This window comes from Argiope bruennichi, chromosome 5 (assembly GCF_947563725.1).
Source record: "Argiope bruennichi chromosome 5, qqArgBrue1.1, whole genome shotgun sequence".
Classification (NCBI taxonomy): domain Eukaryota; kingdom Metazoa; phylum Arthropoda; class Arachnida; order Araneae; family Araneidae; genus Argiope; species Argiope bruennichi.
The window spans coordinates 99,447,053-99,462,339 of NC_079155.1; the positions used below are offsets into that span (position 1 = coordinate 99,447,053).

At 26.1% G+C, this 15,287-nt stretch overlaps 1 protein-coding gene across 1 annotated transcript in view; it reads right to left on the reverse strand.

The window, feature by feature from the left end:
• Positions 1 to 11,106, reverse strand: part of LOC129968954 (uncharacterized) — a 356,033-nt gene extending 344,927 nt beyond the window's left edge. Inside the window, exon 1 of the mRNA XM_056083325.1 lies at positions 10,620 to 11,106. Within this exon, the coding sequence (XP_055939300.1) occupies positions 10,620 to 10,758 (139 nt within the window). The 5' untranslated portion in view covers positions 10,759 to 11,106. The remainder of the gene's footprint in view (positions 1 to 10,619) is intronic.
• Positions 11,107 to 15,287: the final 4,181 nt, after the last annotated feature.

Genomic DNA, 15,287 nt, shown 5'->3' on the forward strand with positions numbered 1-15,287 from the left:
TCAGATCTGTTTTGACTTCAAACACCCTTCCCTATAAATATTTAAAATGTTTCGAATTACTCTGAATTTTTCAGTCTAGTGAAAATAAAGATTTTGGCCTTATGCAAAAATTTACTTCAACGCAGACAATACACAATATTATGAAATATTTAGAAAATGTAAATGCATAATTTAAAATTTCACTTTCCAATTTTTGTGAACTTTTATTCCATTTTGAAAAATGTTGCTATATTGCGACGTTTCTTATTTAGTAGGAAAAGTTTATGCATAAACTAGGGATAGCAAGGAAAATAATTTATGAAGCACTGCAGAATTCCGTAAATTATCCTAATAAATATTTCTGATAAAAATGCATTAATACATTTTGACAAATGGAATAATACATTATTGAATTCTAAAATTCTTATACTTAAGTTTATAAATAAATCACAAAAAGGCTTTTAAGTTTAAACTAATAATTATTATTCATAGTAAGATATACACTTACATTTATACAATAGCAGTTTTTCATAATATTTCCATTTTCCAAGTAATTTCATAATAATATTTCCATTAAATATCTGAAGAGGTAAATTAATGACTCCCTTTCATTCTATTAACAACTCAAAAAACATTTAATAAATACTCTGTAATAATCTTTGTTTAAATTACTTATGTAAGTAATTAATAATTTTGGAGAAACATTTTTCATTTCATATAATATTTTTTCACGTTTTGAGTTCATTATAAGAGAAATCAGGGCAACTAGGGTTATTGAAAAGCATTATTATTTTTTTATATTTAATGATTGTATAAAGAATTAACTTCGTAGTCTCTATATTAACCAAACTTCATTGATTTAATAAATAATTAGTAACTTTGGAGATGTAAGTAGTTCGTGTAACGATTATTTTCGGTATTAGACATTAAGTTTTTATCCAATCTGTGGCAACTTGCCAGATACATCCGGGTAATTCGATCGCTAAATGGTGGTTACTGAGGAAAATATCGTAGGTAATCACTGAATGATGTGCTCAATGAGATCTTCCGATCAATCAAGTCCATTCGAAGGAAAAAAATCCGACTTTGCGAAGAAAATTATTTAAGATCCAATCTTTTTCTAGACCAGAATTCGTCCAGAATGTTTTTTTTCTAGAGTTATGAATCATTTCTCAGGAGCATCATATTTTTATAAGAACAAGAAAATTTGGCAAGTGCATTTCGTTCCTTAAAGAAAATTGACTTCACTTTATGTTACAATCTTGAAATGAATCCCCCAGAAAGCATTTTTTAAAAACACTCTTAATTAAAATACTAAACATTTTATTTTTTTATTATTTTCTGCATTTTTGTCTATATAATATATACGTACACTATATATTTGTTTGTACAATTTATCTTTTTCATGTTTGTCATCAGAAGGCGGCAGTAACTTGAAATCAGTATTTGATATAAATTATCTCAAAAAGGGTAGAAAATTATCAGCTATAGTTAAATATTATTAAATTAATTAAAATAAAACATATTTAAAAACTTCTGAATATATAAAGAGAGAGTATTATCATTGACATACAATTGTAAATATGATCCTAAATTTTAAAGCATGAGAAAATCAAAGAAAACCTGTATCAATAAATAAATAACTGAAATCACACTTTGCATAATTACAATCAAAAGTGCTTAAAAACTAATATGAATGAATAGATACAATTAAAATTTTTTTCCAATATATGTCTCTTGCATTTTGCTGTTATTTTCATTAAATTTACTGATTTATTTTTTACTCATAGTTATCTATGTATTGAATATTTTGAGACATAAAATTTTAAGCCTATAGTTCAATAAAATTTTCTGTCTTAACCCTTGAAGTCTTAACCATTAACTATTCTTTTTCTAGTAATGAATATTAAAATATTTTCGAATTTGGAATGATCTTCAGGATAAAGATAAATTTACATTCACAGATAAAGTTATTTCATTTGCTGGTTTATTTTGTTAACTAATAATTAGCAAATGAAGGAATTTCGTTATAGTTTGAGATAAAAGAGATACAGCAAGAAAAAAAAATACTAAATATCTAGTCTTATATCGCAAAAAATTTTGTCGAGAATTTAAGGTGATCTTTAATTCAACTTTAGTTGCTGGCTTATTTTAATCTTAAAATAATATTCACACTTAAATTATAACTAATTTCATTATTAAAACAACAAAGTGATTACTAATGAATATATTTTCTTTTGAAGGTTTCGGAATAATTAAGATTACATCTACGATCAGTCTTGATAAAATCATTTACTATATTTATTAAATATTGATGAAACTGGAGGCAAGTATATATTCCACTACTTTATAAGCAATTAATATATAAATGCTGATTATATTTTTCCTTACAGATCATATTGATGTTCTTTCTTATCTCGCTGTAGCATTAAAATGTTAAGGATTCAATTCTCTCCTTATCGAATTCTATTGTATGAAACCAAATTTATATCACTATATACAGTTGCTAATGAAGTAATTTTTAAAAAATGTATCCTCAATGTAGACTGAAATGACCATCAGTATTTTTTCGATTACCTCTAAAGGAAGAAATCGTTTTTATGTTTTTCAGGCAGTTACAATACTGAGATCATTATTATTTTTTCGCATATGTTAGTACATACAAACTGTCTACCTGCTGATTTCGTCTAGTAAACGAGAGAAATCTGTAATTTATGTTAAATGAATGATCACAAGATTTCACCTCTAATTATTTTTTTTTTTAATTTTGCAACCATCACGCACATAGAGGGACATAATTTCCAAACATTATTTTTATAATACAATAAAATCTTGTGTTCGAATTTTTTGACGATAACAGAATTTTCTCTTTCTGAAATTCATATGTGGCAAAATAATTTATTTTAAATTTTGAAAAGAAAAAAAAATATTTTCGGTGTTAATATTTTCTTAATATAAAATCCATGACTATAATTAACATAAAATACAAATTAAAGATATTCAGAAAATTAATATATTAAATATCAAAAATTAAACCATTAAATTTAAAATTAAACCATTAAATTTAAAATTAAAACATTAAAATTGCACCAGTATTATATTAAATTATCTGAGCTCCATATTTGATAGTTATGTGGGGAAAAAAATTCAATGCAGATATTGTTGAAAAGAGTAATGAAATTTATTGTATATGATCAGTTGGTAATAAATTTTATGACAACTGCATTTTTAAAAAGGAAATATTAATTTAAACTTATAAAATTTCAATAACATTTGAAAAATACTTAATAGGTATTCTCAGAGGAGATTATAATCGAATTGAATTCTTCAAATTAGTGTTATTGATGTTCTCTGTAGATATTATCGGTCTATTTATTTGTCAGACACGGAGTAGTTCTGTAACCAAGACGAAATGAATAAAAAACCAGATCAACATACGTGACCTGAATGGAACTTCAGTGAATTAGGTTCGCGTCTTTAATTTCCTCCTTTTCATTCAGTAACCAGAAAAGATATCTTAGCCATTAAATAATTTACTGAAAATTATAGTAACTTTTTTTATAATGTATTAAAGTAAGTAAATTATGCACAGTCCAAATTAGGCAATCTGATTTGTAATTTTCCCATAAATTAAAAAAAAAAGTTAAATTAGTAAAAACTTAAATTAGATAATTTGACAAGCATGTTGTAACACCTGTATTTATATTTTTCATATTTGATTTTGTTTTTCCTTTTTACAATGAGTTTAATTATGGATCCATTTTCTTTGCTACTACTTTTGTAACTTTTATTTTCGATACTAAATTCTAAATAGCTGAAACACATTCGTAAAGAAATAAAATGGAAGCAAATAAAGTGATAAAAGACATTTTGATAAGAAATGAAGCACTGATATCTCAAAGTAAAACCTGAATTTTCACGTTATTGAATTAATATTCCCCAAAAGAAATGATTTTTGTTTCGCATGTTTCCATGCATTTTAAAATAAGTTGTGGATTCTTTGATTTTTCTCTTAACTTTTAATATGGAATAGATTATATAATTAAAAAAATTTGTGCAATTTATATGTAATGTAAAATTTTGCAATTAAAGTTGGTTGTACATTGACGATTGTTGGTACATCGACAATTTCTTATCTCTTAAATGACAATCTTCAGATAAAAGAAAAATTAAGAGTTAAAATTCTATATAATAATTCACAAAAGACTCAGTTATTTTTATTTTAAGTACGAAGATTTTTCAGTTTCATGATCAATTTTAAGTTTTATTTCTGTTTTATGCACAAACTTATCGTTATTAAGAAACTTGAAAAGCTTCATCATCATTAAAATATTACTTATTTAGCTAGCGATTATCTTTTCTTAATATTTCAGTTTGTTGATTGCAAAGTGAACAAAGTCTATCCTTACACATAGGAGCTAAGTTGGACTTCTATCTCAGATAATACCTAGATACTCATGACCTATTTTACCAATAAAATATGCGACACTTCTTTATTATGAGCTCTTGACTAGGTAGAATATATACCAAGTAAAATCACAACTAACATTATTCATTTACGGAGAAATACAGTACCAATACCTATACCGACGCTATAACAAAAATTAAAAACAAACTTTGTCAGAAAATATTATGAATCTGTAAAATATTGCTTTCCTGAGCAGCAAGTATTCTGTTAAGGAAGAGAGTTTTACAGATACCTTTGTTATGACTCGAATTCCATCATTAATTCTAGAACATTCGATGCTCCGTCAGGGAAATATAAAAGTGGAGGCAAGCACACTAGTGGAGTAAATCGATTCGAGAGACGCAGTAAACAATTATATTCTCTTTTTGTAATTTTCAATTCCACCCAGTTCTATCTGAGTGCTGTGTGCTGTTGCTGTAGTTTAATAAAGATTTACTACTTGTATATTCTAGTTTTCAAGAAATGCTCTTTTCTTGTATGCCTAGATCTTGTATGCTTTCCTGTGGCATCGTTATCAGTTACTGAGCCTGATGGCCTTTTCACTGAATACTCACCGTATCGAATTTTTTTCGTAACAATATTTTTTTTAATAATAAAGGTATTTTGGAATTAATCGTTTGTAAGAAATTACGCACTTTTATTTCAATGATGTGTATTGACATAAAAGTCCAAAGATATTATTGGTAGTAAGAAGATAAAAGTAATAATGTGCATGTTGATAAGATTGACAAATCATTTTTATATTAATAATTATTCAGAATACGGATATTTATGTCTTTACGAAGAAATCACAATAATTATTAAAGTGTTTCATATTTTGACCAGAATTAATATAAACATAATCAAACGATAAGTAGGAATTGAAAATTTATTCTTTGTAAAATAATGTAGATAATGCAACGGACTTTTTAAAAAAGCAAATAATTGCGACGAAAATTGTCATAATAAATGGAACTTTGTGTATTAAAAACAAATATGTTCTTAAATATTTATAAAATATTAAGGTCTTTTGTACCTCTGTTTTGAAATTTACAATTTCTTCCTCTGTGATATTAAATATCTCTAGGGCTCTAAAATTAGTTTCATCACACATTTTCGAAAACAATTACATTTCACTTAGCATTTTAAAGCTTCTGTGAACAACAGAATTAGAATTCATATCGCTAAATATTTCTAAATTATGAGAAAGAAAATTACGAATTTAATGTATATCTACTATATTTTATGATAAATTGGAAATTTATTTTAAAATACATTAAGAAATCTGAATTTTGTGGAAAGGTCTTTAATATGTTTTAACTGTTTTTGCATAAATTTAATCAGTCTTTATTATAAAAATAGCAATGTATTTGGAGTTTGGGAAAGAATTGTATTAATTTGAAAAAATGAGTTATGTAAAATATATATTGCTATTTCTATAAAATTATTTTAAATATTTGTTTTCGGTTTATATCATATATACTAAGTACTCGAAATTAATCTTATTAGAACTAATACCACTATGTTCTTTCTCAACATTTAAAGCAAAGCTGGGTAACAATGCATTATTATTTTTTTAAATTTAACAAATGCATTTTTGCTTAAAAATAATAAACGGATACCTATTAAAAAAGCGTATGTAAAATAAAAATAAAACCTTACGTACTTTTATACGATTCATTGCTCTTAAAGATTTAAAGGATTAAAGTATTATTTATAATTTATTTCGGGAATTAAATTTTTTAAGGTTAATCTGCATTTTTACTATTAGTTAGATAAAAGTAATAACATTAATGCAGTCTTTTCATATAATATATTCTTCATAGAAAAAAAATCTAAAACTTCTTCGAAAACAAATTCACTTTTAATATGAATTTTATACTACTCAATTCTGTATTATTTCCAGACTGAGTCAGTTAGTTCGTCATCCCTTGGTACCGAGCCAACCTAATGGCTATTTTAAGAAGTCTCATCACTTATTTAAACGTCCAGTAATAAAGGTCTAGCTATCTTATTAGACATTGTTTCATCTCTGAAAATTAAATTTCAGTTTGAGATTCGAGATTTATATCGGCAAAGATATTACATTGACAAAACTCAATTTTAATGTTGTATTATATTAAATCTTAACAATATGAGAGTGAACGTAGAATGTGTGGAGTATACATTATTTTAAATTGAAATACTAATTTTAATTAAATTTTAGTTTTATTTTAATTTAATTTAGGAAAATTTAATTTTTATCTCATAAATCTAAATTATGTAGTTAAAATAATTCCAAACCATGTTCTGTTCTAGTTAAGAATTTTCATAATTTCCCTAATCTTTAGAAATTAAAAGAAGCATTCTATCTTCAATATTATTTTAATTTATATATATTTATGAAGCTCATGGTTTTCCTTCACAAAACATGAAAACAAAATGCTATTTCAAATACACATGCAATATACCTTTATTGTTAATTTTATTTTTATATCCGTCATTATATTACAGTTACAGTCATTTATACAGTCATTATATTACGTCAATATATATTAGTTATAAATCTTTCATTTGGTATCGAAGCCTTAAAATTTTAGAAGAAAGATAGTTCTTTATCTTTTATTATAATATTCAAAAGTTGTGACATGAAATCATGTTATAAAGTAAGATAAAAGTAAAATGTAAGAATATATCATAAAGCCTTACTTTTATTTCGATATTTGGATGACACTTTATTTGATAAAGTACTTTCCGGGATATATGCACATTTAATTAGTTATGTAAGTTCAAGGAATATTCTTTGATCCAAAGTATCGAGCATTTGATATATAGTGATAGCATTTAGAATAATACAAACGGTATGTCTTAGTGAAAATTATGCGATTATAAAAATGGTAAAAATATACATGCGTTAATTTTTGACATTAATGGTAGAAATCTTCACAACTATTAAAGATTTTCAATATTTTTAAGGAATCTTTTTTCATAAAATACAGGGTGACTATAAAAACTATAAAAACACTCCCGATATATGAGACCATAATTAACATATCCTTCACAGGAACGGAATAAAAATTTTGTTCAAAGCATTTTGAGGTATGAGCTCAATCATGAAAAACAACAGTTAAGCTCTGACAGTTACGGTTACAGAGACAAAATTTTGAAAATTTTCAAATGGCAACATCAATTTTCTTTTTATTAAATGTGTTCCCCATGCAAAAAAAATAATAATAATAATAAATAGCTTTGGCATGGTCCCTGGAGCATGAAAATCGCCAGCGCTGGACAGGCTAAGAAGAAATGAGGAAGCAACTAATAACAGCAGAGAAACAACAGAAAGCAAAAAAAATGTGTTTCAAAAATTTTCTACTTGAACTACTTCAATAACGATGACACGTTAACATGAAGCAGATGGTGCTTAGAACCAAAGCACGTACTGCGCCGAAAACAATCTGTTGAACTTCACATCTCTGATAGGCATGCCACAGTTGTTTTCTCTTTTCTTCTTAGTCTGTCTGGTGCTGCCGATTTTCGTGCTCCCATATCTTTCCTATGCTATTTATTATATTTTTTGTTATGAGGAATATATTGCAATAAAAAAACTGGTGTTGAAAATTTAGATTTTGTCACTGCAGCAGTAATTATTAGAGCTTAACAGTTGTTTTTCCAATGATTGCAGTTTTGGTTTCAGACTCAGAATATCATAAATCCCGATTTGAGGTCAAGGTAGATCTAACGAAGGATCTATATTGCTATTCATGTTAATACAGAAGGAAATCATGCATATTTTGAAAGAATCAATCGCAAGAAGTCTACCGTGTGGTCATTCTCGTTTTCTGACCATGGTTCGAAAATAAGACGTGCATTCTAAGATAATTTTGTGTAAATTCAAAATGAATCCTTTATATAACTAAATTTAACTCAATTCATTTGCTCCCTTTATTTCCATTATTCAAAAAATACTAAAAGTTTAATATTTATACTCCATCGAATTCAACATGGAATTATCACCCTCAGGGTTGGGTGTCGTCGGAACCAGGTCTCGAATCCATGACGACATCATTTCGTCATTTCTGCACCATTGCTTATATATATAAACTTTATATCTTTACCTTCTAATAGCGCCGAATTTGCTAAACCCTCGATTATTATTACATATATGTTCACAGATTAGTACAAACACAGAATGTTAAAACGCTCTCCATGGTAACGAAAACTTAAGAAGGGCCCAGCACCATGATACTCTTTATCCCACATTTATCAAATTCTGTGTGCACATAATCAGCTGATTAAGTAACTTTGGTCCGTAGATTAAGTTACGGCTACTCAATACTTAGTGTATCTAAGCAGATAAGATGTCAGGCTGCTAATCTTGGGAATGTAATGGATATGGTTAACGAAGTTTAATGGATGAAGAAGCCGTAGTTAATTCCCATTTATATAACACGTTTACTATCTAATATTATTCTGCAAATTGGGGCATGTATTTCGTTATCTCAAAACAGCTGATGCATGTATTAATCTAATCATGCATTACTAAATTATAACAGTTCTATCAAATAATTACCGAAATGTTTGGTTCAAATATAAATTGAAATAATCATATTTAATGGTAATTTATTTGACTTATGCAGGTAATTATTTCTGATAAACACTTGAATTATCAATATAAAATGCAGGTTAGTAAAAAATCGGCATTTAATAATCTGTTTCACCTTAGTTATTTTATGTTAAGAAATGAAAGTTTTTACTTAAAATGATTTAAATCAATTATGCACGATAGAGTTTCATAAGATTTAAAACTTTCGTTCGAAATATTATGGAGAATGTTACAATATTCTATTTGAAGGATTTGAATTTCATCATCCTTGAAATTAGTAACATTTTACTCATGAATTAATTCATCTATCATACACATATTTTGGAAGTTTCAAACTTGATAATGCATTCATGCATATTTTAGAAGTACAGAATTTTTAGAATAATAAAACATGACATGTTGCATATTTAATAATGCAATTTAGAACCTTTCAATAAATAACATTTTAATAATTAAACTATAAAAATATGTTTCAACTAAAAAAATATAAATCTCTCGCTTACAAAAGCCAATACAAAAAAAAAAAAATTCTCCATTTATCTAACTTGCACATTTTTAATAAATTTATGAATAACTTCACCTTTACATTTTGTATTTTCTTTTGCTTTCAGTAACAAAGAAAAATAGTAAATGGAAATTATAATAAGAATATAAATACTTATTAAAGTAAATAATTTAAAGAAAATCAAACAAATTTGTTCAAGAATAATTGTTTCTAATTCCAGTTTACCAAAATAAACTGCTTATATTTTAATAGAAGTCTAGTAATTTTGGATTACATAAATGGAATTTTTTTTTATTCAATGCATGTCTAAAATTATCAATGTTTTATAATATATATATTATAATAAAAATTTAAATTTAAATTTTTAGTTTGCGTTATAATCGAAACAATTTACTTTTTTTACATGTTTTTTATATATATATCTTTTTAACGCGATTCAATTATGGTTAAAAAATGTGATCCATCTTTAAATGTAATATAAATAATATACATTTAGCCCATGAATTTCCTCGTTTCATTTGATTCTTCTTACTACTCTGGAGATATTTTTAACAATCAAAATTAAATAGACAAATAAAACGTCAAAATGATGCACCGTCTTGAATGGCGAGTGAGAGTCATCATCCGAGTGTAAAGGGTTGATTTTTATAAACAATTGAATAATAAAATAAAATGTATTCCATCAGCATTTCGTAAATGATTTCCATTGTGAGTTTAATGGGAAAAAAGGAACATGCATTTCAAGATTTTTTTTCTTATCGTTTTTTTCCCCCGCTTTAACTTTATTGAAAAAAAAATGAATTTTATTACGATATTTATCAATAAATGGCAATAAAATTTTATTTTACAAATCTGAAGAAATATCCATTCTCTAATTTTGACATTGCTCCTTGACAAAATTTTTGTAATTTCTTTTCAATAAGCCATTTTATAAAAATGTGATTTAAATTTTAAAATGTTGTGTCCTTTTTGTTAGTCATTGCATGCAATACCGAAAATAATTATTATTTAAAACAAAAACATTCTAGCATTTTAAAGTTTGAATGTTTTTTAGATGTGTTTTAATCAAATTATTCATTGCATTAATAGAAATAAACGAATCTTACCGTGCATCCTTCCTCTGTTTCTGGCTGCACTTGATATCGGAATAAAAAAAGCTAAAACAATCATCAAAACAATCCTTCGCACACTCCAGTTTTCTAAACATCTCTCGTCTTTCTTCTTTGGACATCTACACAACTTCATACTCAATTGGATAATCAATAAGCAGAAAAACAATTCAAATTGACCAATCCTTTTAACACTTAGTAATCGTCAGTAACACGCGAATCATATTGAGGATAAGAAATAAACAAAAAGATTTGAAAGTTTATCCAATTCACAGCTCAGCACAAGTCAGTCCAAGCATAAATAAGAAAGAATCTAGCAACGTCCCTTGTGGTGACCCTTTGTTTGCTTTCCCTCTCTTTTGTGAGTATTGCAGGAAAAACTTTGCCGCTAAAAGAAGCACAGACAAGAAAAACGTGACTGCCGGTGTCAAATCGTCAATGGTTGGATTGAGAGCGCGGCAGGGGGTGTTTCGAATGTGTTTGCGCCAGGAGCTGATCTGGCGGGGAAATGAGTCCATCCGAACCTTTTATAGCTGTAGATACTCTGGTGGTGGGTAAGAGAACGTTCCTCTGTCCCACTCTCTAGTTCCCATGCTCTTTTGTTCGGGGTGGATATCTGTTTCTGAAAGGGGTTAAAAACCTTCACGCACTGTTTTACAACATTAAGCACTTTTTGGCACGCTAGCGGAAACAAAGATAATTTGAGTGTAAATTATGATCATAAATATTTACATGCATAACTTTATATTACTAGTTATTCTGTGGAATTAATCATTATTTTGTGTATCTACAGTTATTTGAACCATTTCACGATAAAATAATAGAATACATTTCGATAATTTAAAAGTTTATTTGGTTAATCTAATATTGTTATCAAGCAGCAAATATTTTTTTGTCGTAAAATTGTATTGCAAAGTTCTAAAATATTATCTATTATAACATTTTTAATTCTAAACACGAATAATAAATATTTTGGAGAAAAAAAATTGCTTTATAAAAAAAAATCCCTCATTTGCATGTAATATGCAAAAAAAAAAAAATCTTGAAATCCTTTATTTTAGAACAGCAAAAACTTCAAATGAAGCTTTTCAGAAAAATGAATTTAAATATGAATAGCATTTAAAAAAATGTTATAAGTGGATGCTACTTCTAACTAAAAGATTTTTTATCAATATATCACATTAATGTTTGTGAATGAAGTGCTAATTACTTTCATTTAACTACTTGGTAACTATCAAAGTAATTAATTTCATTTAATTAGTTTTGTAATATTTTATTCCAATATTCTACAATAATGTATTGCATAGACAGATATATCCAAGTCCATATATTCATTTAATTATTTACGAAAGACCCTCCTTAATTAGATAAAATGCATAAAAATATTATGTTAACAGATGATTTTTTTTCTACTTCCAAATAATTAATAAATAATGCTTAACGATGATAATCTATTCATGTTTCGATTTAATTATTGCTATGCTATGGAAATTACATTAGGAGATAAAAATTTAAAAAGGCTGTTTACCATCAATTAACAGAGAATCATTTCTAACAAAATAACTAGCAAGTGTTATATCACAAAAAAGCGAAAATTGATGAACAAATGACAAAGGTTAATTTATAACAGATATTCTCTTTGAGTAAATGAATAAATAATTTGTACAAAGAAAGCATAATACATTTTATTAAAAAAAACTTTACACGGCATTTCGCAATTTTAATTTAAATTATGCACTTTTTTAAAGATGAATGTCGAGTATATTATTAATGATATTTCCTACAAAAATTACTTTTCAAATAAATATTTACAATCAAAGTAAGTCGATGTGAAAACAATGAATCTTTGAGGGATTTGCTAATATTTGTAGTTTCTTTTAATATAATAAACTGACGACTACATAAATATGTATGTTTCATATCTCTTCCTAAACCACTGGGCCTAAATCAACCAAACATTATATATTTATTATTTCAGGAAAAAAAAAGCATTCTATCAACTATTATAAGTGTATTTTAAATACTTAATTAGAAAAAATGGAATTTTGCCATTTTTCCTAAATAACCAAATTATTATACAAATTATAAAAAAAAAGAATATTTGACAAAGTAACTTATCAAACATTTAAAATTAAAATACAAATTTTTTATATATAAAAGAAATAATATAATATCATAAATAATATATATCAAGTGTGAAAATATTTGATAGTTTTTTTCCTCCAAATTATCAAATATTTTTATACCATCATAATATTGAAATTTTTATCTTCTCAACAATGCCATTCATTTTCGTTCAGAGTTTTCGTAAACGCTATTATTTTTTTCAAAATTTAATAAATAACTGATAGATGCAGACAATTTTTAAATTAAAAAAAGTATCGTATTTTATTAAAAATCATCTGATTTAAGCAATATTTCAGTTTTAATGAAAAATAATTCAAACTATAAAGGAAAATGTAAATAAAAGATAGTTTATATAAATGTATATTTTACATAAAGAAACAATATTGGATATTGAAGTTTTTTAATTCCGTATTCCTGAGGATAAATCAGCTAATTTATTTATAAATGTGATTCTGAATAAGAACTTTTAATTCCCGCTCTATGGAAATGGTTTATAAAATTTTAAAAAAAAAATGAAGTTTGTAAAATTTTCTGTAAAGTGGCAACCTCTTGTGTAATCATTTCCATCGGACAAACTCTTTCATTAGCAAACAAGAATCCAGAAATTATCTTACCCGTAAACAGGAAATTGGTGGAAGTTAATTAGAGTAATTAATATCAGAATAAAAAAAACTAATAGAAAATGTCATATAGTTAAATAATAAAAAATGTTTCAACAGACACTGTGGTAGACAATTCATTAATTTTAGAATGATTGAAAGTAGTGATGAAATTGATAATGAAGGTATTTAGTACTCTAATATTTGCATTAAAATGCAATATATAATATAAATTGTAATATCTAACCATAGTTTTACTTTTCACTTATTAAATCCAATTTTTCTGTGACCAATTATTGAAACTATCAATTATTATTTCTATTGCTAAATATTAGTATTAATAAGAAATCTGAAGTTAGAAAAACTCTTTAAAATTATGATGATTTAAATCGTATTTCACAACGTGTATAGGAAACAATTTTGAAAGTATTGTTACTGTTTTGATAAGTTTAACTTCTCTTGCATTGATCCTTTTATTAGGATAATTTATTAAAAGGATAATTTTCCTTTTCCAAACGAACGAAAACCACAAAATTCATAGGGTAGTAATATGCAATTAAATTTGAATAAATATTTTTGAAACGGAAAAAGTTAAGCTAATAAAAGTTAGTCATGCAAGCAATTTTCTTGATTGTAATCTTTCCTAAAACTATTTTCTGTACATAAAGGAAATATTAAGTTAAAGCATGAACTAAAGATCAAATACAACATTCGGAAACTGTAAATGTTGTTTCACTGTTACTGCATTCTCTCAAAGGAAAAACATTCTTCATTGATATTTGAGATAGTATCTCAATATTTTTTTTTTTTTTTTGTTTTTTCGTTTTTTTGAAGAAAGTTATATTTTCTTTGGTAAACAGCCAAAATATTTCAGATTCATTTTATTACTCAAGATATTTTATTTTTATAGACGTAATCCTGTAAAATTAAAAAAAGGAGAAAATCAAAACAAAATATATGCTGCAATTTTATGTGCAGAAACGAAAAAAACTGAAATTGTGTTACGGAAACTAACTGAATTAACTTTTATTAACCCTTTAAAGGGCCATTTTTTTCCTAGTCATGTTAAAATATTTTTAGGCTTGAAATTAGAATAAGAAAAGGGATTCATTTAGCTTATTAGATAAATTTAATTTGATTAATTACTTTGGTTAATTAATAATTAAGTATCGAATAAAGACACATCATTTTGTGTAAAATAAAGAACTAAAGCATCTAAGTTTCTGTCTTTCTAAAAAAAATTTGTCAGAACTTATGCCAACATACATAAATTCATACAAAGATTGATAAATTTGGTAGGAAGCATACTTCCCACGGCCCTAGAAAGGGTTAATGAAATTAATGCTACAAAATATACACATCTATACTTCATATTTCTTCTAAATTTCAAATTGTGAGGATAAAATGATTTAAACATGTTTAATTTTACCCTAAATTTACTGCAAAAGAAAGTTTCCTTATTAATATTTTTTCAAAATTCAAACCTTATAAATCTTAATAAGTAATGCTACAGATATATTTTACAAATAAAAGTGCAACTTTTAAATTTTCCATGATTATGAAATATATTCTTACTTTTTCTATCAATCTCAAACCAAAAAAATTCTTAACTATTACAATACATTCAATTATTTAAACGCAATTGAAATTAATCCATAATGTATAGCATTAAAGAATTTATCTCTTTCGAAATACTGATATTCTTATGCCAGTCTCTTAAAAACTTTTCTATCTTTCTCATAAGAGACCCGAGCAGAATAAAGAGACAATAGCCTGGAACAGTGACTCCAAAGACTGATGCGAGCGTGTGACTGTGCCATCAAGTTGGGGCCTCTTACTGGGCCAGCCTTTAATGCTATGCGGAAGGCTTAATGTCCTCTTTGCACGAACGACACGGTATCGATTTAGTCTTCTTATTCTAACTTTATTCCTTTTCCAT